General features: G+C 31.9%; 1 protein-coding gene across 3 annotated transcripts in view; it reads right to left on the bottom strand.

Moving 5' to 3' along the window:
• if (integrin subunit alpha inflated) overlaps window positions 1-26724 on the bottom strand; it is a 460319-nt gene that overhangs the window by 270237 nt on the left and 163358 nt on the right. For all 3 annotated transcript variants that reach the window (XM_072526897.1, XM_072526899.1, XM_072526898.1), the window contains exon 2: window positions 18063-18193. In XM_072526897.1, coding sequence (XP_072382998.1) covers window positions 18063-18193 — 131 coding nt within the window. The remainder of the gene's footprint in view (window positions 1-18062; window positions 18194-26724) is intronic.

The raw sequence follows: 26724 nt of genomic DNA, 5'->3' as shown, positions 1-26724 counted from the left end.
GCGAAATTTTGTTTTGCCCGGTGTGCTCAAAATCCTATAACCGGCCCTGATCTAGGAATTATACTTTTGCTTTAAAACCTCTCAGTATTATATCTAATAGTATCTTAAGTTAAGAGATCTCTAATATTTTTTTGTCTATTAACGAAATCAAAATACTTTTAAAGGTAATGAAGTTTATTTTCCGATCGTTATCATATTCGTTGATTTTTTGATATATATGCTTGCTTCATTGCATTTATTGCATCTATCGTAGAAAATTCTAAACATTTTACTGCAATTACAATTACAAATGAAAACAAGGTACTTAAATATAACTATAAATTACAAGAAAAAAATGTAATGGTAAAAAAATTAGGAGTTACCCAGCTCTGATCCACCACTGTAACGATTCTCTGTAAGATAATTAAGTTTGTAAGATTGTAAGAAACATGTTTCAAACAATGAACATAAAATAAAATCATGAAAGAAATACACATGAAAAAGAGAAAAGACGCAGTACTCATCCTACTCAACGAAGAAAAATGTATACCTCAGCACATTGCAACAGACTATAGTTACCAATACCAAAAGAAGAAGTCAACAAAAAGAATATACCAACAATAGCGGATTAAGAAACATAAGACACATCGTCTGCAATCATACACAATACATATGCAATACACAATACACAAACACAATACACGAACACTCACATATATCATCATCATCAGGGCTTTTCATTCCAGGTGGAATGTTTGCCGCTCTTACTTAGAGCTCTCTGATTCGCTTATTGCGGTGAATCACTCCGCATTCCACTTGTATGTTGTCAAAGTTTGTTGTATGACTTCGCTTTCGTTACAATTTTCTTCCACTCATTTCGATATGTGCATAGTTCCCTCCAGTTTCTCACTTCCAGAATTTTTATATCTGTCATGACCTGATCCTCCCATCTCTCTCTGGATCTTCCCCTTGGTCTTTCAGTTGCTGGTTTCCATCTGGTGATCTTCTTAATCAGTAGGTCGTTTTTCCTTCTCTCTATGTGTCCTAGCCATCTCAGCCTCTGTGCTTTAATAAATCTAACTATATCTTCTCCCTTCATTATGTCTCTTAGTTCATGGTTCATTCTTCTTCTCATTTCTCCGTTGTCCAATTTTAGCGGGCCCATAATACGTCTGAAGATTTTTCTTTCGAAAATTCTCAATTTTTCTTCATCTTTTTTTGTGAGGCACATTGTCTCAGCTGCGTACGTAACTACTGGTCTGATTGCAACTCTGTATATTTTTGGTTTTGTATTTCTGGATAAGTTCTTGTCCTTTATGAGCCTATGATATCTCCAGTATACTCACATATATACAAAGGCATAAAGCACATACAAATAATGCAGAAATACGCACAATAAGCATAATTTGTTGAAGTTTTATAGGATAAAAAATCCATCCTCACATTTTTTCAGCCAAAGTATAACTTTCGCCTACAGCACCGCGGTCAAATCTCAATTTTGAAAAAGGCATAAAACCTCTTCAGTAACTTTGGCAGTTATACACCCTTTCTAACACAATTCTTAAATAATCTTTTTTTGAAAATGATTTCCGAAGTGGAAATCGAAACGTCAAATTTTTAGTTAAAAATGTAATTTTCGATACAATCTATTGTGGCTAATCACATATAAACATAATTTTTAAACATAATTTCATTTCTATTTGTGCTTAAGGGCCAATTTTGCACAATTAAATCTTAAGTTGCTATCTGCCCGGCAAAACAACATCGTTAAAACAGTTTAACAAAAACAAAAATAAAATTTAGAAATCTTTAATATACGAGTATAAAACTAAGATGTTATAGGAGAGATATGCAATTCGTTTCTTTAGTTTCTCATTAGTTTTACTGCGTATTTGCCTTTGTTATACATTAAAAAGAAGTAAAACAGTTGTGTAATGAAGTTTGTGCTGTTATTATTTTCGTTTATAATTCTTCATATTTACTCCTTTTTATATGCATTGTGGGACACCAATGGAAAAATATATGCTCTCGCGCGGCAATATGTTGAACCGATTTTTATTCGCCCATAAATAGGCAGTAAAATTACCATTTCTATATCAGGAATAGAATAGTCATATGTGAACACTATGTCACAGTGAAGAAATTATGATCTAACTTATTTGGACAGAAAGCCACGTCAATCAAGAGTGATGTCCCATTAATTTTTCATTAGAAAAGTAAAAATTCTGTATTGTATCACTAACTGTTTAGAATATTTATGTGTCTATTGACTGTCATAATTTCATAAAGTCTTTTATACTGGGTCTTCTATATTTCGTCATTTCAATTATACACGAAGTTGCAAAGGAATCTCTAGGTTTGTAAGGAAAAAATCAAACAAACACCCTATTGGTAGTACGAAGAAATTGAGAAGGCTGTAGAAGGAAAAAGATCAAAGTTCTTAAAATATTTAAATACTAAAACAAGAGAGGATCAAATTAAATACAAAGAATTTCAAGCAACTGTTCGAAAAATGATTATTATGAATTAGGAAGAAAAACGAATCATGGGAAAGAAGGTTCTGAAACTGCTTTCCTGAGGCTTAAGTTAAATGTGTTATTTATATGGGATTAAGCCACAATTTATTGTAATGGCAATTGAAATTTTAACTAAATAAAGTTTGAAATCATTTTCAAAAAAGATTATTTTAAAAATTCTGAGAAATGTATAACCACCAAGTTGTTGTTTGTATGTTATGTTTTTCAAAATTTATAGTGGACTTTATAGTCTTTCTAGTCTAGGGGTCTAGATCAATTTTCGTCTTTCTTCTAATGTCTTCGTTCCGCACCCTATCAAGTCTAGTGAGCCAGCAACATCGTCTTCAATAGACTTGATATGGTGAGGAACGGAAATGATTTGTTTCTTTGATTTATTTCAGACTGTACAACCCAATACTTCCTATTATTGTTTTATAAATTTTTCTTATTTTATTATTCCACAATAGTCCATGTAGCTGTCTAGAGGCTGATTTTATTTGACCAATCGTGGAATGTATTTCTTCGTTACTCCTTACTTTTGATGTTATTTGGACTCCTAAGTATTTAAAGGTTTCAGTTGATTTTATAGTTCCCTTTTCAATTTGTAGGCTTTCTAGTTTTTCACCTGCAACTAAGTACTAGGTTTTTGTATATTATTTGTAATGCCCCACTTCGTGTAAATCTCTTCCAGTTTTCTAAGCATACAGTCTCATACAGTAAGTAAAATGGCTTGGTCGTCAGCGAAGTGGATCGCGTACAATCTCTCGTCTTATATTGAAATGACCATATTGCAGTATTTTCTCCACACTGAGACCGTCTCATTCAGATATATTTTGAAGAGTGTAGGTGCATATGTATTACGTAGCAGCATTGCTTTAGAACCTTACTAATAGAAATTTCCATAATTAATTAATTTTTTTTCAACTTTAAACCTTAATATCTCAGGTTTTTAATTTTGTAACAATAGGTTTTTCAAGTCCACTGCTGTTCTCAGTGGTACTGGATGAAGCAATAAAGAAAGCCAAGAGAAGAATGAGAAAACTAACATTATAATACTGACAAATGAAACAGACTCAACTATCAGAACTTCTATTTGCAGACGACATGGTTTTGATAGCAGAAAACAGAGAAGACCTACAGAACAACCTTGAAATCCTAGAAGAAGAACTGTCAAACATAAATATGAAAATAAATACAGAGAAAACAAAAACAATGATAATTTCAAATAAGAGAAAGACACACGCAATACAATTAAACGGAAAACAACTAGAACAAGTGGAACATTTTAAATACCTAGGAGTAATAATTGAATCAAACGGTAAACAAGACATGGAAATAAATGAGAGAATGGGACGAACAGGAAGCTTATTTAACACTATTAAAACAACATTTTTGGGGAAAAAAGAAATATCGGAGAAGGTAAAAACGGCAGTCGTTAAATCAGTAGTTAGACCTACAATTATGTATAATAGCGAGTCATGGACATTGACTGGGAGACAAAAATCTCGAGTCAATGCTATGGAAATGAGGTTCCTGAGGAAAATAGCAAATAGAAAGAGGACAGACAAAATACGAAACAAAACAATCAGACAAAACCTAAAACTAGAACCAATAAACGAAAAAATAGTAGGGGGGCGACTAAGAAGGTTCGAGCACGTGTGTAGAATGTCGAATGAAAGATTAACAAAACGAGTGTTTGAAACGAGAGTGCAAGGGAAAAACAAACGAGGAAGACCAAGAGTTAGGTGGGTAGACGAAATCAGAAAAGAAGTTGAGAAGAAAGGATTGACATGGGAAAGTGCACGAAATCTAACACAAGACCGGATAGCATGGAGACAACAATGCAAAACTTAACCCCACCAGCCTTACACCTAACGGTAGAAAGGCTTATTACTAAATAAGTAAGTAAGTAGGTTTTTCAAATATATATATATATATATATATATATATATATATATATATATATATATATATATATATACATATATATACCTTTTGCATAACTGTGTTATTTCTTTCATATCGCATAAGTATTTCAAATACTACGCGTATTGCATAAATATTTAATATTTTTAATAATTATACCAGCACAGATGGCAAATTTATAATTTTAATAAGTATGTGTTACATTAATCTAAATGCCGCAAGCAATAGAACAGTCTATATATTGTATTCCGGTTCGAGCTAGGTGGTTGAAATAAGATATCATTTTATTAGACAAATTGACCATTGAATTGAAAATAAAAAGTAGGAATTATTTCTCGATTTTTCACTCTTTTTCCTTTACGCAATTTAAAACCGCATGTATCAAATTATCGACATATACGCGACATATTTCTCAATGCAGTCGACCAGATTGTGGGTAGACACTGCCTCCATAACATCTATTACCAAACAAGGTCTCGGCTGGAATGTGAAATTGCTACCTACGATGACCTTTCTTTTAATAAATTCGTATAATTCGTTTATAATCGTCGCACACACCTTGTGATCGGCGCCTTCTATTTAATAAAATTATAATTTTTTTATTCGCATCAATGACTGAGATAAAACTGTTAAAAAAAATGTTTGCATTTATTTAAATTTAAATTCTGCATTCATGTCAACAACAAATGAATATGACACGTGTTACGCGCAAGACTACAACTGCAGGTTCTTAATGACATTCATCTATTTTCTATATTTTCTATCGTTCTGATATATGGCAATCCAAAATAAGTGTTAGACAATACAAGAAGAACTACAAGAACAAACAAAAAGGAACAAACAAGCCGAAAATAATAATGGCAAAATTAGAACAAGCGAATAGAAATGCTGTGAATGGAAGAGCAGGACAATGAAAGAGATACACACTGAACTAATTAAGTGCATTGATGATGAAAATTTGCATGTATTGTTAGATCTATTCAACAGAATTTATATAATAGGAATAATCCACCAAAAATGGTTGCTACTGGTTGCTAAAGACATACGAAATAATATTCCCTTATAGAACACTACCGTTGATAAGCCACACGTTTAAGATATTCCCGAAAATAATACAACGAACGACTTTACAAAAAAATTTGTGGAAGATACATATAATATTCAGTTCAAATTCGGTTGCGAATAAGATACGAATAGCTATGGTTTAAATGTATGAATTATAAAATTAAAATCTACAATAGTTCTCTTTCTTTTTCATTATATATTTTTAGATTGGTGAAACAAGGCAATCAGTAAATAAAGAAAAAGACGATTCTGATTGTTTTCTGTTGGAGTTTATAATTTAGAGGCCGTTCTGAAGATATGTTAACAGATGGAGTAACTTTGATTATCTTAGCCGATGAAACTTCCTAGCTCATTACAAATTTTTTAATTATAAAAAATAATTAAGAAAAAAACATTAGTGTTTGATTGTAACGAAAAGGACTTTACGCAACTATCAGTATGGCGGTTTTTACAACTATCATTGCTGGTATATTTAGACTATATACATATTACCATTTATATCAAATTCAAACAAGTCCCTGAAACTACTGTCATTTTTAAGCTCTTGAATATTGTCAACAAGATGCAAGGTTTCACATTAAAGGAGTCTCAAATAAACTTTTTAAAAGATTTTATTTCACTGCTTTCATATTTTTGAAAATAATTACTAAATTTAGTTTTTAGGGTGCCTAACTAGCTGAGTAGAATATGATACACCTAGTTTGTAACAGCAGCATAGTCTCTTGTTGTTTGCCAGGACCTTTAAATAGAAGAACAATTGAAAGTTTTTGTCTTTAAAATTGCCTATTCGCCTGCAGTTTTGTTGGGTGGATCAAGAAGCTCGACAGAACTGTTGCCAGTCCCAAGCCCGGATAAAGGAGGTGGAGGTCTACAGCCAGGTTAGCACCCTATTGATAGACTTTAAAACCATACAGCTCATAGAAACAGGATTATACCTCGGAACAGGAATGATTTCATTACAACGACTAAAGCGAGAAAGAGGATAACGATGTTATGTAAAACGAGAAATATACTCCGCATCGGTACTTGGAACGTAAAGTCTGTAAACACAAGAGAGCAGGAAATTACAAAAGAGCTTGTAGAAAATAATATAGACATATGTGCACTACAAGAGACGAAGGAAAAAGGAAAGGGTCAAATTATGATAGATGACTGATGATTTACAGTGGTGTTGCGAAAGAAACCAGAGCCAAAAAGGAGTCGCCCTGTTAGTACACCAAAATTTTTTACACCAAGTACAAGAATGTAAATACAGTGATGAGTGTCTTTCCACCCGGCTTTTTAACGTAAGAGATAGAAAACACAGTTACCTTGTGAAATAAAAAGAGATAAAACTCGTAGAGGTGAGAAATAATCGATAGAAACCTATAATTTACATTACATTACATTACCACTATCGATAGTCGCACACCTTTAGACGTTAGCTTCGAGCTAAATCACCTCGGTCATAATTATTATGTGTAACGTCGTATCTGTGACGTATTTCCATTTTTTAATTTCGCATAAAGTAAAAACTGATTGACCACAATAAAGCAAAAAATGTGAATAAAATAATTTAATTAATAGTGATTATTTAATCTAAAGTTTTAAATTATTAACCAAGAATAATTTCTACTATGATTTGAACAGCAGCAGAACAATAACCCAAACTGTCACTAAATAATTATAAAAGTCTGATGGATCAGAGTTCAAGGCACGATGTTCCCATCCAGGCGCTCAGGGTTCAAATCCAACATGAAGGTTTTACTTTTTTAAAAATTAAAATTTGAAATTATGCAGATATTATATCGTTTTGCTTTAAATCACTAAACATTTATTTCAGCCTTTATTAGAAGTGTTTATAGGAAAACATGGAAAACATGGATAGTAAAACATGGAAAATCTTATTGAAAAAACAATGTCGTACTTTCGAAAATAAAGTAAAAATTCTTCAAACATAAAAGAACGTTCTAAATAAATGTACTTACAAAAAATGTTTAAATAGGTAGAAATTGTATAAAAATATTCTAAATAAACTTATTTTATTCTAATGAAATGTATTTACAAAAAATGTTCGAATAAGCCTCCATTAGCAGCAGAACAATAACCCAATCTATTATAAAAGTTTCGTCTAACATTAGTTAATGTTTCTGGACTAATACCTCTCATTGAATCAAAGATCTTTTCTCTTAATTCTTGGAGAGAATTAGGCCTATCGTCTTCAATTCCATATAGTTTGGACTTGATATATCCCTACATAAAAAAATCACAAGGTGCAAGTTCAGGTGATCTTGCAGGCCAAAAAATATCACTGACGATATTCACTGACGATGCGAGAATTATGTGCAGGACAACCATCGTGTTGAAACCATATGGAATCGAAAGGTATTGGTAAATTACGAAGGGCTGGGACAATTTGATTTTGCAGAAGTTCCAAGTATTTCCGCATAGTCAACATACCGTCTATAAAAAATGGACCAATGACATGATTCCCTATTATGCCTCCCCAAACATTTACTTTTCGAGGACGCCGAGAACATAAATCTGACGAGGATTTCCTCGAGACCAATACCGAGCATTCATTGAATTGTGACGGCCATGCAATGAAAACGTACATTCATCGGTGAACAAAACGTTCTCTAAAAAATGTTCATCTTGATGTGACATTTCCATTGCAGTTTGACAAAATTCTAAACGTCTATATTAATCCCCAGGGAATTGTTCGTTGGATTTATGAAGTTTATAGGGACGGTATCCATGTCTTTTAAAAATTTTACCTACTCTAAATCTTGAAATTCCATATTGTTCTCCGAGACGAGATGTTGATTGGGTAGGATTTTGCTCAATACTTGCACAAATCAAAGTGTCCCTTAGTTCCAAATCTGGATTTACCTCCCTTCGTCTACGAACTCCTCTAGGAGCGAACACGGATCCATAAGTAAAAAAAATTACGTATAATAGACTGAATTGTTGATCGTGCTGGAGCCGGCCTATTTGGAAACATATTTACAAATTGTTGTCTAATCATGTCTGATAATCCATTCACATGCCAGACAACAATTTGCACTTTTTCCTCGGCCGTTAAAATCCTTTTCACGAATTGTTTTTTCAATAAAAAGTTTCTGTTTACCGTGCAAAAACACTTCTCGATGTGTTATTATTTGATAACTTGAAGGTTTGATGATTTGGTTAGCTGTAAAGCAGGCAGCTGTTCGCGCGCATCCATTCCAATGTCGTCAATTGTTTTGAAAATCATTACCTGTACAGAGTAATTGATATTAACACTGAGAATTTAGTGATGGATTTGACATTAAACAGTCTTCACTGGATTATTTTGCATTCACAACTGAAGACTGTAAAACTGGAATTGAATTTGAAATATTTTGTATTTCTATTTTATAACATTGAAATAAGAATAAATTGTAAATATTGAGTTTTTCAAAAACTTGTTACCTAATATGCCTCATATTTTCTATTATTTTTTGATTTGAGTAAAACAAAAATTTTACCCTTGATGTGAATTGAACCCCAATCTTCTTGTCAATAGACAACGTCTCTAACTATTACACCAATTCCACATACAATAATTGTGTTCGGACAAACATACCTACCTTTAGTTTAGTCAAATATTTCAGTATAGTTATTTTTATTATTAAATAAACTTAAAGATTTATAATTTAAAATCGCTATTAATTAATGTTTTTTACTATCATATATCTTAATTTATTCAATCATTTATTCTAACATCAGAAATTATTAAAATAAAATATTTTCGAGGTCATCCATATAATTATGACTGAAGTCAAATAGACACGTCTAATAACTAGCTTTATCTCATACTATCTCACAACTTAATCTGTCTTCTATGCTTTCCGCTATTTTGCCGGGTGGTAAGACACTCATCACTGTATACATCTGAAAGAATAGTAAGTGTAAAAGTTAAACTGGATGTCGAACCTCTGAATGTGATAGGAATCTATGCACCAGAGAACAATGGAGATACAACCAAAAGGGAAAACTTCTACGAACACCTTCAGATTGTAATAAACGAGACAACAAAAGATGAATATATAATCGTTATGGGTGATTTTAACGTGTTGGCAATGACATAGTTCTAGGAATAAAACAGCGATATAATGAAAATATCAGAAATCAAAACTGAGACCTTCTGATAGACCTCTGCAGCATAAACGAAATACGTATTAATAATACATTTTCCCCTCACAAAGAATAATACAAGTACACTTTTGAAAACAGTAGAGGACAAAGATCTGTGATAGACTATATTCTGTCGAATAGAGAGTTACAGCCCTTTCAAATCTTGGATGTAAGAGCACTAACATCAGCAGAAATAGGAAGCGATCATAAATTAGAATTATGCAAAATCCGAATAAAAACACATATGTATATGTGATAACAAAACACCAGAACACATCACAAAGATAAAAGTCGAAAGCTTACAGGATGAGTCCACAAGAAGCCTATTCCAAAAAAAAATTACCGAAAAAAATTACATATTTCACAGAAAGTGGTGGAGTCGAAGAAAACTGGGCAAAAATTAAGGATAATGTCTTAGCCTCGGTCGAGGAAGTTCTTAGTGAAAGAAATATAAATAAAAATAAATCGTTCCCAAAGCGAAGAACTCCATGGTTTTGTACAGAAGTGAAGGAAAAATGCAAAGAAAAGAAAAAAAGCTTACCTGAAATACATGTCAACCAAAACACAAGGGGCATACCATAATTATGAAACAATTAGTAACGAAACACATGCACTTGCACATATAAGAAAAATAAAAAATGACCACTAAGAACGCTTTTCGAAAGAAATGGAATATGATTTTTACGGTCTGCAAAAGAAAATATGGCGCTTCATAAGAGGTCAGCCTGAGAAACAGAAAAGCAGCAGCAACGAACGAACTGATTCTACTATTCAAAAAAGGAGATAAAAACAGCCAGACAACTACAGAGGTATAAACTTGTTAAATTCTATGCTAAAACTTACAACTAAAATTTTTCAAGTGCTAATAAATCAGAGCATAAGTTTAGCAGATGAACAACAGGGTTTTCGTAGTTGAAGATCGTATACAGATGCAATATTCGTTATAAAGTCAATTACTGAGATATTAATAGAGTATAATAGACCAGTATTTCTGTGTCTGATTGGCTTAAAGAAAACGTTTGGCAGAGTAAGACTCAAAGATGTAATCCATCTTCTGTATAATAAAGAAGTTCAGATGAAATATTATAAAAACTATGGAAAACGTCTACCAAAACAACAAAATGGAAGTCAAAATAGATAACAGGCTTACAGAACCTATCGAAATAGGCAGCGGAATAAGACAAGGGGGATTGTTGAGCCCCATGCTCTTCAATTTGATCATGGATGAAATCATCAAAAGTGTTAACAAAGGAAGAGGATACAGAATGGGAAACAAAGAAATAAAAATACTCCGTTACGCAGGCGACGCAATATTGATAGCCTAAGATGAAGATAGTCTGCCAAAACTGGTTCACAGTATGATTCAGATGATATCAGATTCAATATGACTCAGAAATAAGACCCGACACAGCCACAATGCAAAGGCTACTGGAAACGGCAGAGATGAGAATACTGATACGCTGAGAGATCGAAAGAGAAGTGAAGACATGAGAAGAAAATGTAAAGTCCAGTGTATAAATGAATGGACATAAAATAGAAAAAAAGAATGGGACAACCACATAAGCAGAATGGAAGAGACCCCTGTCGTCAAAATAGTAAGAGTTAAGTCACCAATCGACAGAAGTATCGGACAACCGCGCAAAAGATGGAGTGATAACCTTCCAGTGAGGTAGTAATCCAACAATGAACAAGCGGAATTGCTTATAAAGAGGAAGAAGAAGAAGAAAATTGCCTATCCAGAGATACATCTAAAACAAAAAGGCACAAGTGTTTTCTCAAATTTAAATATATTTGCAAATTTAATTAATTCAAGTAATTAAAAATATCCCAAAAATATGTTGCATTTTTGTCTCAATAAAAAATGCTTTTATTTCCTGTTTCGATTTATACAAACGTGCAACATATTGTTTTTTGACAGGTAATGCACCTCAGTATGATGAAGTATTATCTGAGCCTAATTCTGAGCATAACTGTTGAGAATTGGTATGCTTATTATCGTTTAATCTGTAATTATCATTATTTTCAGTACCTAGTATATTTCCCTCATCTATATATGCATTAATTTGTATTCTGAACAAACTACCAAGTAACAAGTTATGAAATACCTATATTGTCATTTTTCTTAGTGTATTCCATTCGCGAGTTTACAAGACCTGTGCTGAATAACCGATATATTTTAATCATTTTTGTTTTTTGATCTATGATTGCGGTTTCATTGGGTCAGTTTGTAAACGAGGATCAATTCTCGTATTGTCCTTATATAGGGAGAAGAAAGAATGGAAGATTAAAACGCAAGATGCTGTTTTGCAGAAACTGAAACGGTTGAGATAGTTGTCAGATCCGGAAGACAAATTTATTTATTGACTCATTTTTTATTGCCGATGAATTCTTATCTCGATCTCTCCGTATGAATGCTTCATACAATTGCTACTTTTTCCATTTTTGAACACTTTTAGAGAGGAGAAAACCGTCGATATGAATATGATATGTGAATACAAAAATGGTTTTTCAAGTTTTCTTTTAGTTTAACTCAAGAATACCCAAAATACTGTGCAATGAGCTAAATCAGATTTTATAAATAGCAACCCAAAGTACAATTTAAATTTCAATAATTATATACGATCGTTAGCTACTATTACGCTATTACTCTAAAACTTGCTGTTCATCTATTTAAAATAAAATATAATTTATAGTTTTAACGCAGAAGCAGAAGTCAAACAAAACAAAAAATAGTTATTTTGCTTCTAAATCAGTGAATAGTGTTTCTATTTTCACTCTGTGCTCTAATTTTTCTGTGTAATTTTGAGTCATCCATATATATCTCCTGGTTAACTCATGGTTAGTTCGTCTTCTTCATTCTGATTTTGCATCATTTATATCTCTGCTTATAAATTTAAAATTTTTCGTATGATTTTCCTCTTCCACAGTTTCATCTTTCTTTTCTCATTATGGTTTCTGGTCTGTCACATGTGTACAGTACTGTTTAGATCATATATCTAGTGCAGCTAAACTATGATCATTAGATCATAGTTTAGCTGCATTAGACATAGTTTTGCTGAATGCAGTTATACTTTGAATATTGTGTTTAATACTCCAACTGCTCTGCTACACTTCACTAGACTTTTATCAATTTCTCTTTTTTCGTCTCTTCTATTTGCAACTGATACTGCCAATTACTCGAACTCAGGTCCAGTTTTAAGTTAGTATTATAAATATAGGTATATATCAGATTAGATCATATTCTCATTAGCTTTTCTCAGAAGCATATATTCTCGTTCGAATTTTATTAAGCTTTTTCTTTATCTTGTCAGAAGTATCAGATCATCTACGAAACCTATGCATTGTTGTCTTCGTTTAAAAATGTCGTTGGTCTGGATATTAGCCATTATAATTATTTTTCCGACACTATATTATAGCAATCTGTCAATAACAGTCCAACTGTATTTCTCTATTTTTCTTCTTCTTCGTCTTTATAAGCAATTCTGCTTGTTCATTGGCGAGTTGATACCCCTATGAAAGGTTTTTACTCCATTACTCCAGGTATGTTACATTTTCTTCTAATTTCTTTTTATTGGGTATGTTCTTTTGTAGGGTACAAAAAGAAACAAGGTAGAGTTGCAATTTATATAAAAAAAATCTTATGTATTCTTCTTTAATCTAAATGAATATAATGCAGGGCAAAGTTCAGAGTTTTGTGCAATTTATGTACCTTTAACAAAAACCAACATTTTAACTGTATAAAGATCGGGTAAGGGTGACTTTGACTTGTTTTGTGGTGAGTTTTGAGAATGACTGCTTAGTAAAACAGACAAACTGATCATACTTGGTGATTATAATATAAATTTTAACATTGAATCTATCCTTTCTTTAGATATTCAAAATCTATTAACATCTTTTGGTCTAAAAGTAACTATAAACGATTATACTAGAATCACATCCCAGTCTAGTAGTTGCATCGACTACATTATGACAAATTTTTTTGAAAACATCTACAGTGTGGGCGTATTTGAACCTTGTTTTTCTTACCATCGATCTCAATTTTTATTTATTGACTCTGAGCATAAAGTTGTTGACACTAATTAAACATTTCAACGGTTTATTACTTCTTCTGGTTTACAGAAGCTTAAACGTGAGCTAGCTAATACAAGGATGGACTTTTTCTATGATATTAGTAATGATCCTGATTTTTTGACAGTCTTTCTTACCGAAACTTATAACAACTTGATATTAAAGCATTTTCCACTAAAAAAAGTACGACAAACTGCTGAAAAAACACCCGTGCAATGGTTTAATAATGAATTAAGGTCTTACAGATCTAATCTTTCTCTTAATAAACACATTACAGATGCCACTAAGGATCTCAATTTGTTCAAAGTATATAAACAACAAAAATTTGAATACAATCGGCAATTACAAATTTTGATCAGATAAAAGGCATATATCGAGCACAGTTTAATTAAATCTTGCCCAAGTACTTTCGATCCCTAGATCATCTTCAGGGGCATTTCGTCAATTGTGGCCTATCCGGCAAGAACAAGATGTCATAAACATATAAATGTACATTACACTACAATACAAATGGACAAACATATGTTTATGACATCTTGTTCTTGTCGGATAGGCCGCAATTGACGAAATGCCCCTGAAGATGATCTAGGGATCGAAAGTACTTGGGCAAGATTTAATTAAACTGTGCTCGATATATGCCTTTTATCTGATCAAAGTTCATTTATTCGAGCATTCAACCTTATATTTATTTTTTAATTACAAATTGTTAAAAAGTCAGCTTACTGTGATTTTATTACAAATTCCAATAATAAACCTAGAGCCTGCTGAAAAATAGTAAATTTCGAAAGGAACAACTCAAGATCCAGTTCGGTACAACCTGATCTACCTCCAGACGAAATAAATCAATTTTTTACTGCAGTTTCAGAGAATATAATTACATCTCTTTCCGCTATTAATGTCGATGTAGTCTTCATATAGAAATTATCCTTCTCCGAGCAAGTCGTTTTTTTTTTCGTCCCGTCGTGGAAGAAGAGTCTCTCAAATAATAAAGTCTCTTAGTAATTCTAATTGTAGGGACGTTCACGAAATTAATAGTAAAAATTTAAAAGAAACTTACCAAACTTACCAAACACCTTTCACTCATCTTATTGATTTAATTCTATCAATTGGAGTATTTCCAGAAGTACTAAAATACTCAAAGTACTACCTATCTACAACAAAGGTGATTCCTCAAAAACTGACAACTACAGACCCATAAGCATTGTTTCTACTTTTGGAAAAGTGATTGAAAAGGTTATTAAACAACAATTTTATTTCTATTTTGAGTCAAATAATTACTTGGCAACTCACAATATGGATTCAGAAGTGCTCGTTCTATTACGAACGCGGTATTTAATGTTGTGAGCGAGATGATTAAGGGGCTTGAACACGACAATCGCATAGCAATTTCTCTTTGCGACTTGTCGAAGACTGGGTTTCACAGGACATTTTGCTCCACAAATTAAATTACTATGGAATCAGAGGTATTTCTCTTAAGCTTATAATTTCTTATCTACCAGGCGGTAGTGTCTAAAGGTCATCCCTCCGATTTTCTATCTGTAAAACGTGGTGTCCCACAAGGTTCGGTCTTAGGACCTCTTTTGTTTATTATTTATGTCAAAGATTTGCCTAAATTCAGATATCTGTACAAATCCATACAATTCGCAGATGAAACGAGATATGTTATATCAGGAAAAAATAATGATGATTTAAAAACGTCTCATGAAGAAGTTTCTACTAAAAAATCTAACACATGGTTTGCTGCAAACAAACTTAAACTTAACTCGGATAAAACGCAAAATTTTATTATATCTGCAAGTAATTTACACAATGATCTAGTTAACAAAGATACTATTAAATTATTAGGAATAACCATAGATAATAGATAATGGTCGGCAACTTTGAAACATTAAAAATGACATATTTTTCTTTATTCTACTCTCATCTAAACTACGGTGTAATTATATGGGGCAATTCAACAAATGCACTTCAAATTTTTATAATGAAAAAGAAAGCTATCAGGATTTCAGCACGGGTTAGTTATCTAGAACACTGCCGACCTTTCTTTATGAAATTCAAAATTATGCCGCTACCTACTCTGTTGATATTTCAAGTTCTAACTGAAATTCACAGAAAACGGGCCCATTTAATAAAGCAATTTGATGTCCACGTTCACAATACGTGAAACTGTCACTACCTACGAACAAATATCTGTAGATTACGTCTTTCAGATAAAAATTGACTTAATTATAACTATTACAATATTTTACCAAAAATTATTAAACAGCAAAGCTTGTAATAGTTTCGAAAAAGTTATAAAAAAATATAGTCTGAAACATTTTTTTTACTGCTCAGAAGAATATATGACATTGCAGAATATCCACTAAATTACTTACCGCAACTTTGCCATAAATCTTTTTCTATTTAACATGTGTTCCTTGTTTTTGATATATTTAAGTTACGTTTTATATTCCTTTTTGATATACTATGTATATTTTTTTATGACTGGCTACAAACAGTATTTGTGTAGTTAAATAAATAAACTCTCTCTCTCTCTCTCTCTCTCTCTCTCTCTCTATCTCTCTCTCTCTATTCACTTCTCTTTCAATATCTCAGCGTATTTCCTGTAATTCTTCTCAGTTCTCTTATCTCTGCCGTTCCCAGTAGCCTTTGTGTTGTGGCTGTGTCTGGTCTTGTTTCTAATGCATATGTCATTATTGATCTCAATATTAATATATCAGATAATAGTGTTAATATTCTTGAATTAATTGGAAAATAGTTTGAGATACCTACTTCATTTTACCATAATTCTATCAATCTGTGTTTGCTTGTCATTCTAAAAAGATATGTTTAACGGCGATTGTGACTGTGCCAAAAAAAGGGGTTCCTTATTTATTAGATAAATATGGGTTAACCTACTCGTAATTAAGTAATTATCACTTGCCCACTGAGTTTAGTTGTAAGCGGTAATGTAGTGCCAACACTTTCTCTAACATCGTTTAACTTGTTGTTGATGTTGTCTTCTGGTTAGTTAACCATAAACTAAAAATATTTTTCTTAAAAAAGGCCTTCTGATCACTCTTTGAAAGCATCGTAGAAATAGAAACCACTCGAGAATCCATCAAGGTGAAAGCTTGAGCCTTTATTTTTTAATTTAGTAATGGACAAAATTATAGAAGAGATTAAAAGTACAAGACCAGGATATAAAATGGGAGAAAAACAAATAAATATGCAGAAGACGCAATTTTAATTTTTGATATCCGATAATCAACAGAGTTACAAAGGCTAAAACATGAAGACATCAATAGCTCAGATCAAATCTCTGGTAGTGTCAAGGGAATATAGAACATGCAAAATAGTAATTAATGATGAAATAATTGAAGAAGGCTCGACATTCGAACTATTTAGCTATGGAAATCTTAAAGAGAGCATCCGAAAGCAGACAAACTAAGCGGCTTACGTGTCAAAAGATGAGCTGAGGGTGACATATTTTAAAGTTGTTATGTCCATGTAACAAAAGATAACCACAGCATCTTAAGACCAAAGTATACAATCAATGCGTACTCCCTGTTCTCACTTATGGTTCCCAAACGTGGACATTTACAAAAGCAAACATGGACAAAATCATAAAAACCCAAAGAGCAATGGAAAGACAAATGTTGCACATAAGACTAATAGATAAAAAGAGAAACGAGTGAATAAGAGAGAAAACAAAAGTGAGGGATGTTAGACAAGAAGTTGCAAAATTGAAATGGAGATTTGCAGGACACAATACAAGACAAAAAGAAGACCGATGGAACAAAATTCTTATAAGTTGGAGACCGTGGGAATATAAACGAAGCAGAGGAAGGCCCCAAATGAGATGGGCAGATGAGATCAAGAAGCACGTGGGCTCTAGGTGGATGACTATAGCGACAGACAGAGAAGAATGGAAAATGATTGGGGAGGTCCGTGTCCAAAGATAGACCGAAGAAGGCTAATTAGATAGATAGATGTCCATGTATGTAAGCTGCTGCTATCCCCGATTGAGTTGTTGATGCATCAGTAATGATAATTTGTAGACTTTGAATCACAGTATAGATTTCATGGTATGATTGATGGATGTTTATTTCTGTTAGACTGCGTCCATTTAATGAGAAATTAATATTTTTCATGTGGTTTCTTTTAACCGAAAATTATGTAGTGTGTGAAAAAGGATAAAACCAGTTTTAAATAATCATTTTTACTGTCTGTGTAAAAAGCTTTAAATTATTTCAGCCGCAAGTTGAACACTTTTGATTTGTAAATAATGAAGGAATCTGCGTATGGATTAATATTAATCTGAAGATCTAAAATGCTAGTAACACAAGTGTAGCGTTACTTCTTATGATTTACTATTAAAAAACTACTTACTTGTTCTGTCAAATGGAATTTGATCACAAACACTGTCAGCATCTGATCGACATTTGTAAACGGTGCCACCTCTCTGAACTATTCCAGGATCTTGATACCTTGATTGCCCTTCCGGTGCTCCCACTAAAACCCTGTAACAGAAAATTTAGATATTAAAAAACGTATTTATACAATTTTATTATTTACGACGTAACGATTTTATTTATATTCTTATAATTTCTTCTAATACTACACAAAAATTTTGTAATTTTTATTATTATTTATTTAATAATATATATTATATATATAATAATATATATATATATATATATATATATATATATATATACATAATATTTAATGCACATGTGAGCCAATCCAAAATAGGATATAAAGCTATATTTGGCTTGAATTAGCCACAGCATTAGATATGGCTTTTGTTAACACATTCTTCCAATAAGGAAAGTAGGAATGTACTTGTATGAATGTATGAAAGTTGGAATTGTATACACATAACGTTTTCGATCACTATAAAACTTTGAAAATACGGATCAGGGATAATTTTTTAAAGTACTTAATAGTGAATGCTCATGCACCAACTGGGGAGAAACTCGATTAGGAAAATGAAGGATTCTACGAACAACACTGGAAAGCATAATACAAGACTGTCCAAAGATTGATGTTAAAATCTTAATAGGAGCTTTTAAAGCAAAGAGAGTAAGGAGCAGGAATATGCACCAACCATTAGAACACAATATATATGAACAGGCGAACAACAAAGGGACTTAATTGATACAATTATCCACCTTAATGAACGTGGTAGTTGCAAGAGAAGGTTTACACAAAAAAGGTACACAAAACCTTCAGAGAAAGATCATAGAAAAGCTCAGGCGAAAATACAGTGAACAATAATATATGTAATAGTTGACGCAAGATCGTTTAGTGACTGTGAACCGATACAGATCCTATCTACTTAGTTGGAACGAAAATAAGTGCTAGAATCTCTTACATACAAAGTTCAAAAACCCTAAAACAGCAAGCAATTTGAAGAAAACTTCTAGAAAACGCAAATAATAACGAAGGAATGATGTAGGAGAAGATGGTTATGGCTATTGGAGAAACTCTAGTATATATTCCTGCTTTAAAGTCAATCTGCCCTGACATTGTCAAAATAAGTATTGCCTATTTTTACTTATGTTTCTTTAATTAGATTAGGCATTAAATTATTTGGCCTAATAATGTGCGAATTTATTCGTAAATTTTGTTTTAATTTAAACATTAATCGCGTGCCCATGTAAATATTTTGGTTAGTATATATTAATGGTATCTGGACTATGGCAGTTTTATTTTTGTTTTTATAAACCCCGGTAATATGTTACAAACTGCAAATATTTATCGCTTTTAAGATTGTATGAAGCCATCCTCATTAAATTTTTTAACGAGATAAATCATGCCAAGTCTATTGTCTTGATTAAATGAGATTAGTGTAAGGAGAATAAACGAACAAAAAGGAACACAATAATTTGTCCCCTGTCGGAGACTAATAATTCGTTCATCCTCAATTTGAATTGTTTGCCGTTGACGATCCACCTATAAACTTTTAATGGTTGGGACTTGACAACGAGCCAACACTACTAAACCAACTTACCTATATTTTTTTTTTCGTAAATTTATTTTGAGACTGGCGTTCGTTTATTTTTGACTGCGATTTGTCATTGTTAATGTGGAACTCGATACTATTATAATTGGAGTATAAAAAAAGAATTATTTCTTCTGACAGTCAATGAACTTCTCTGCAGTCGTTTATTAAAACGTAGACATATTTCTGACTTCTTATTCGATTATTCGGGAAGTTGTAACGTGTGTCACTTTCTAATTATAATTTAAAAATCAATAATCTTTTATAATTTCTAAGAGTTGGACAATCCATATTACCTGTGTAGAAATTTGAGAGTTCTTATTTACGTAGGTATTTCAAGTTCTTTAAGTTGGTAGAGTGTGGCATGCGCGAATAAAAAGATTCGTAACTGTTCTGGACAGGATGGTCACTTCGATATAGACAGTCAAACTGAGACGGCAGGTTGAGTCGTGTTACTAAGGTTTTCAAGAATTTATTTTAATTTAAAAAGTATTAAGTTTAGAGAATATGGTTTTTTATTTTTATTAGAAGGAAGTGTATTTTGGTTTGTTTCTTTTCTTGGTGAAGTCCATAATTGAACCGCCATTCCACAATTTCGACAAGCTACATACTGGAAAATCCCTCAAGAAGTCACACTGATATAAAATTAAAAGTCACACGAGACTAGAAGATTTCTTCATTTTTTGAAGTTATACTTCTATACGCACGGTCAGCGTTGGAAATTTGCATGAGAGTGAATCTGTGAAACTATTACATATGTAAGATAATGAGTAAGAGAGAAACAGAAGATATATTTTCTCTCTTCCTCTCTCGAGAATAAAAATGTTCCTTTTGTATTTAATATTATATATATAATATTGTATATATATATATATATATATATATATATATATATATATATATATATATATATATATATATATATATATATATAATATTATATATAATATAATATATATTAATATTATTATTTATGTGATATGTTTTGTATTATTTAAAATTAAATGTTTATAATTTTTTTATGCTTTTGTATTTCAAAATAATCACTGTTTTACCGAGAACTGTCAATTTTGAAATCCGTTAGTGTCATGTCTAATTGGCAAATCCTTTACGTGTTTGGTTCATACGCTGGTGGTTGTGGGTTCGAATCCCAAGTATGAATTGCCTTTTTTATTTTTGAAATATTTAAAAACCTTACGTTAATCTTATTAAATATATGTAATATACGCAAAAAACATAAATTTTAAAATAAAATGAAAATTAACAACATAATCCAAGTTGTTGGTTTTTTATTTTTATCTTTGTAAAGTAAGTTATGTATATTGGCAGTTTTTAATAGTTATGAATATTACATTTTAATTTATTTTGTATTATTATATTGAATTATGTTGCAGTGTATTTTTTGTATTGTAATTTTTATATTAATAACAAAATAAACAATGAATTTTACTGCAGAGTATGTGTAAAATTTTTTTTTGCATTCAACTCCTTTTATACATATATAAAAATAAAAATATATATTTTCATTAAAATAATGATACATTCCTTCATTTACTATACTCCTATTACAGGTCAAATGTTTATATACAGCAAACGATGCACCATATACCTATACAACTAATTCTTTTTCTCTTTCTGCTCTCTCTTACCTATAGCATTACATATGTAATGATTGTGCAGATTGACTCCTATATACATTTTTAACGGCGAACGCGTGTATAGAAGTATAACTTCTACCGGCAGTCCCACTGGACTGCCACACCCGTTTTTTTACATTGGTGTTTTGGATTTCATTGATCAGAACTTGGTTTACTTTAGGTTGGTTGAGAGCTGCTCTAGTACCGTCCATTCCAGAGGCTCGGAATCGGTCGTTGGACCTCAATAATATTGTTTGTTTGTAAAATATTAATCTTTATTTTTAATACCTTTTCATATTTCAATTTTATTAACTAACTTCCTCCTCTAGACATTTAAAGTCTCTCTAATCATAATTAACTGTAAGTTTACCTAATAATCATTAACTGTCATTATTATAAATAGTAACTATTTATAAGGGGTTGCTGTATTTCCCCAATAATCTCTCGTTTATTAGGTATTTGTGTACATATATAACCGGATAGCCATTAATATTTTTTCTTTTTAACATACAGATAGACCTTTGGCATATATCCCGTCAGAATATAGTGTTCATTTCACTTGCTTTAATATTTTTAATCGAAAGCTAAAGTGCAGAAATTCTTTCTAGTAGGCGAGTAGATTACCGTTTTTTGTTTAAAAAAAATAGTTTGTACTTTTCTTATTAGTCAATTTATTATTAGGGTATATAATATTAGTTGACAGAGTTATTGTTTTCTTGTCTTAGTCAGGATATTGTTCTGAAGCTATTTTCTTGTGGCATTTTTTAAATTAGATAGTATTTTAATGGGAATAAGCCACAATTGAAAGCTAAAATAAGTTTATTACAGACGAAGCGACACACGGGTGTATCGCGAGTCATGTTTTATGAAGGCAAATTATGATAAAAATTTCAAATATATCTGGTTTAAAAGTATAGACTTAATGAATTATGTCAATATTGTTAAAGCTAAGACCGTTTTTCAATATAGGATTAACAATAAATATAATAAATGGTTTTTGATAGTTTTATTACAATTCTTAGATTACATCAAAAATAAACGTTAATTGTAAATACTATTAAAACAATATAGGCATAAATAAATTTGGAAAAAAGGTGAATACCTTTTTTGTTTTTCTTGTAACACTCTCGACATCTTCTTCAACTGCTCCTAACCAATCCGGGAGCTTTAGTAAGCCCTTGTAAGGTTTTTCATGATTGAAGATCTCTCTTTTTGGATTATCATTAATGAATGCATTTATAATCCTTTCTTTAAATTTAAGAAGAGACATCGTTGTTCCCCTTTGATTAATTTTTTTATGGATTACTCATGCATTTACTAACATTGTACAAAAAAGCAGTTTTGGGTACCACTTAACTGTTTTTCGTAATGGGCTGTAACAGGAACTTATTAATCTGACATATCTACATCTTGTTTGACAGTATTATATGAAAATCTGCAATCTGGTTATCTGGTTATTGGATCCTCAACACGAGTTTTTTGCCTGTTTCGACCATCCTACATTTATGAGCCTTTACAGTTGTCATTATCATCACTCGTCTTTCAGTCCATGTTATAATATTTACGCCTGTTTTATGTTGAGCACCTAAAATTTCGTCACGCTTTTGCTTATGCTTAACAAATTGCTTAGGCAAATGTTTTCTGTTTGACCAAAGAGTTCCACAAAAAAGTTTCTTTCACAAAAAGTTCTATACTAATGGAGAAATTATCAGCATAAAGGACACGTCCCGTTTCAAGTCCTTTAAGAAGGTCGATTATTATTCTATGAGCATGACCAAATTCATCGTTGACTTGGGTTTGTTTTTTCTGAATAAAGTTTAGCGATACATGTATATTCTTTAAGTAAACACCTCATACTTATGTGCGTTTTGAGGAATATACTAACGGAACAAGGGGCGTTCCCTCCATGGTACCATGTTTTCATCTATAGCTAACCTTTACCTTGTCTTACTATTTCTGCAAACTTTTGGTTTAAAATAGTGATTAATTTTATAAAAACGATCTCCATCACTTTTTCGTTATCTTCAAAATGCCAAAATTTTAAAATCTGCAAAAATCTATTTCTTGGAAAAAGTTTTATATATTCGCATCCTTATCTTGCTTAGATAAAAATAATTTGATACCAGGATAATTATTTATACCCAAAAGAACTAATGCTGCAAAGAAACTGTTTTATTTCGTCAAATCAATAGGTGTCCAATCGTATTTGTTGCAATCTCCAATCTTTGCAAAATACACTGTTTGTATACTGATCTGTTTCATCTGCCATGAGCTGAAGTACTTCATGCGTTAAAATAAATTTGCATATACAATAAGGATCCCCCATGATGAAAAGTGAAAAGTGATCTGGCTGTTGGTATTTTTCAAAATCATGGTCGACATATTATTTTACCTCATTGATAGATCTCTACTCTATTACAGGGCTTGATGTATTTTGTTGTTGGTTTTCTTGTTCCTCTACTTCATCGAAATTTGTCGACAACGAAAATACACGAGATCCACTTGATAACGTAAAGTCGGGGTCATCATTAGCATCATTACCGTCTAAAAAACGGCTGTTCTTGAAGACGTTCCTGAAGATCTACAGAGAATCAGTTCCAGATGTAGCCAAAGAAGTAAATTCTTTTCATCGCCTGTTTCTACAGTACTGCAGTCTCCAGCAACCATTTGAGAAGAATTAGTTGTAGATAAATCACTTGCAATTTGATTAATTTGTTTCATATAATCAGCACTATTTAATGTTTTATTGATATTTTCTTGTATAATTAGACTCGTCCTTAAAGTGTTAATATTATTTTTCTCTACCTTATTTGCAGTCAAACTCTTGAGATCTTTTTATAGTATATAGTGTTCAACGTCCAATCTGTCATATTTTCCATTTTAGTAGTAGTGCTTGTTCAATCCATTTTTATTTTTGTACTGTTCATAGCCGTTTGAGTTTTTTAGTTTAAGTTTTTCTTTTGTTCTTAGTTTTGAAGATATTTTTAGTTTTTACTAGTCTCTCACTTGCTATCAAAATATTGTTTCTACAATCGGTATAGTTATCAAATACTACAGTAAGTGTATGGCGAATTTTTTTAGGCTATTTTCCCTACCAATATTTTTTGGGCTAACTTGACCGGGTTATTTCCCTATGACATATCCCTTGTGACATTTATTTACAATAAACGTTACAATTTCATTTGTGACCTTACCATTTCATTTTAACAATAATTTAATTAAGTGCTAAAAATAGTTCATTGTTTTATTCCGTAATCAAAATTTATCGCTTTATGTTCTATTTTAATGAATTAAACTGTTTTATTTTCCGCAGCACAAATTTTAAATGCCAAGATTGCTTGTGTCAAGGTAAATAAATGGCCAATAACCAATATATTTTATTACATACTACACTGGTTTCAACAAGCATTGAAAGATCTTTTCGAACGACAAAAGTATTTTTGTGAATGCTAGAAATTGGTGTCATTTTGACAACAGAAATGTAACTTTTCTTTAAGCATATGCTTTAGTTTTTTTATTTTATATCACATCCTATGTGAAAATGAGATTATAAGACTAACTATAATAAAAAGAACAATAAATTAATTTAAATTGTATCACATCAGTTTTATAGTGAAAAGAGAACAAAGTAACAGATAACCAGAACAAGCTGCTTGCTTAAAGTGTTGTTATATGCATACTGTTAAATAAAAACTGTTAGATTTTCTTTGGCTTGATAGCTATGCGAGGTTGGCTTCCATAATTACATTTCTCCATATATTTCCGACTTAGATCGTACAAATATTAATTACTTTCACAGGGATGTCCAGCTTAAGCTTTCTACTTGGTATTCTTTGGTCTTCTTCTTTTACTCCTTCCGGGAACTTAAAACTCAGCGATTCTTCGTATTTGGTGATTATCCTTTGACATTGTCCCTAACCATACTCAATTGTGCTTTCTGATTTTGGCATCAATTGATGTAAAATATCAATGATGCAGTGATGCCAAATATATTTCTTCTAAATTTTATACTTTTTAGCCACTCATCTCATGTATCTAATCATTTTTATTTCCTCCACACGAATTCTTTATTTTTTTTCCTTTTAACTGTCCAGCAGTCATTTTGGTACATCATAGCTGGTGTTATGGGAGTTTTATAGAATTGTCCTATTAGATTCGTTATAATTTATCTTTTGCGCAACATTTTTAACGCAAAACCAGATCACATAACAAAATATACAGTTTTAGGTCATAAAGGGTATCTATTCCTGTCAGGAATGTATGGAGGAACAAGGAGTACCACGACCAATAGGGTAATATCTAAAATACAGACAGATCTAAGACCACAGAGGGTATGGGGATAGGAATATACTCCAATAATCCAAGAAATAGTGAAAGCTTTACCTTGGGAAAGAACTGCATACTTTTCAAGCGAAGATTTATGAGATACTGCAACGTGCAAAGGAAAATAATAAGAGAGGTTGAAAAAGAGCAGACCCATATATTATCTGACAGTTGAGCGGACTTCAGGCACTGGCGTGTCCTAGGCAACCGGAACAAGATTGAGCTTGTCTGGGTACCAAGGCATAAGGGCATCAAAGGCAAGGAAAACGCAGAAAAACTTGCAAAAAGAGGATCGAACGAATTAAAAGGACTCGCTGTGACTCTGGAAGTACGAAGGGTTATAGTAGGTAGGGCTGTAGAGGACTGGATCAAAGAAAGTCATGAACAATATTGGAAGAGAATCCCAAAACAAACGCATGGAAAAATCTTCATTAGTGGACCATGTACAAAAAGAACAGAGGGACTGCTACATATGGGCAGGAACAAACTGAGAACAGTAACAGGAATGTTAAACGTGCATGCACCAGTAGGAGAATTCTTGAATAAAATAGGCATTTACAATGGAGACCTTCACTGCAGACTCTATGATAAGGAAGCAGAAACTGTAAAATATGTATTATGCGATTGTGAGGCACTGGACCGTAAAATACAAAATTGTATGGGCAACCAAGAGGAGACCCTGGTATCTTTGGGACACATCAAGCAAAAGACGTGTACAAACCTCTACAGAGTACAAAAATTCTGGACTGGGTGTATTAAACAATAATGGGCAGCAAACACAATAAGCTTAAGCTTCAGTTTTAACGAAGATCTTTTAGATCAGACAGGCCTAGGAAAAAAATCTCTTACACAACACAACATATCGTTCACCTACTAACATTCCATTAATTTTACTCTTTGTTGCATGCATCTCCATCTATATTCCCATAAGATCAATATATCCCATAATTTATATTTAAATGAACCTTCTAGAAACTTTGTTTTTGTCATATTAAGCTTTACCACTTTTTCTTTAAACATTTGCCCCACTTTTCCACTTATTGGTCTAATTTCAAGAAAACGCCACGGAGTTCCCTGTAACTTT

This window comes from Diabrotica undecimpunctata, chromosome 3 (assembly GCF_040954645.1).
Source record: "Diabrotica undecimpunctata isolate CICGRU chromosome 3, icDiaUnde3, whole genome shotgun sequence".
Classification (NCBI taxonomy): domain Eukaryota; kingdom Metazoa; phylum Arthropoda; class Insecta; order Coleoptera; family Chrysomelidae; genus Diabrotica; species Diabrotica undecimpunctata.
Note: the sequence above shows the minus strand (reverse complement) of the source record. Positions and strands in the feature narration are given on the sequence as shown.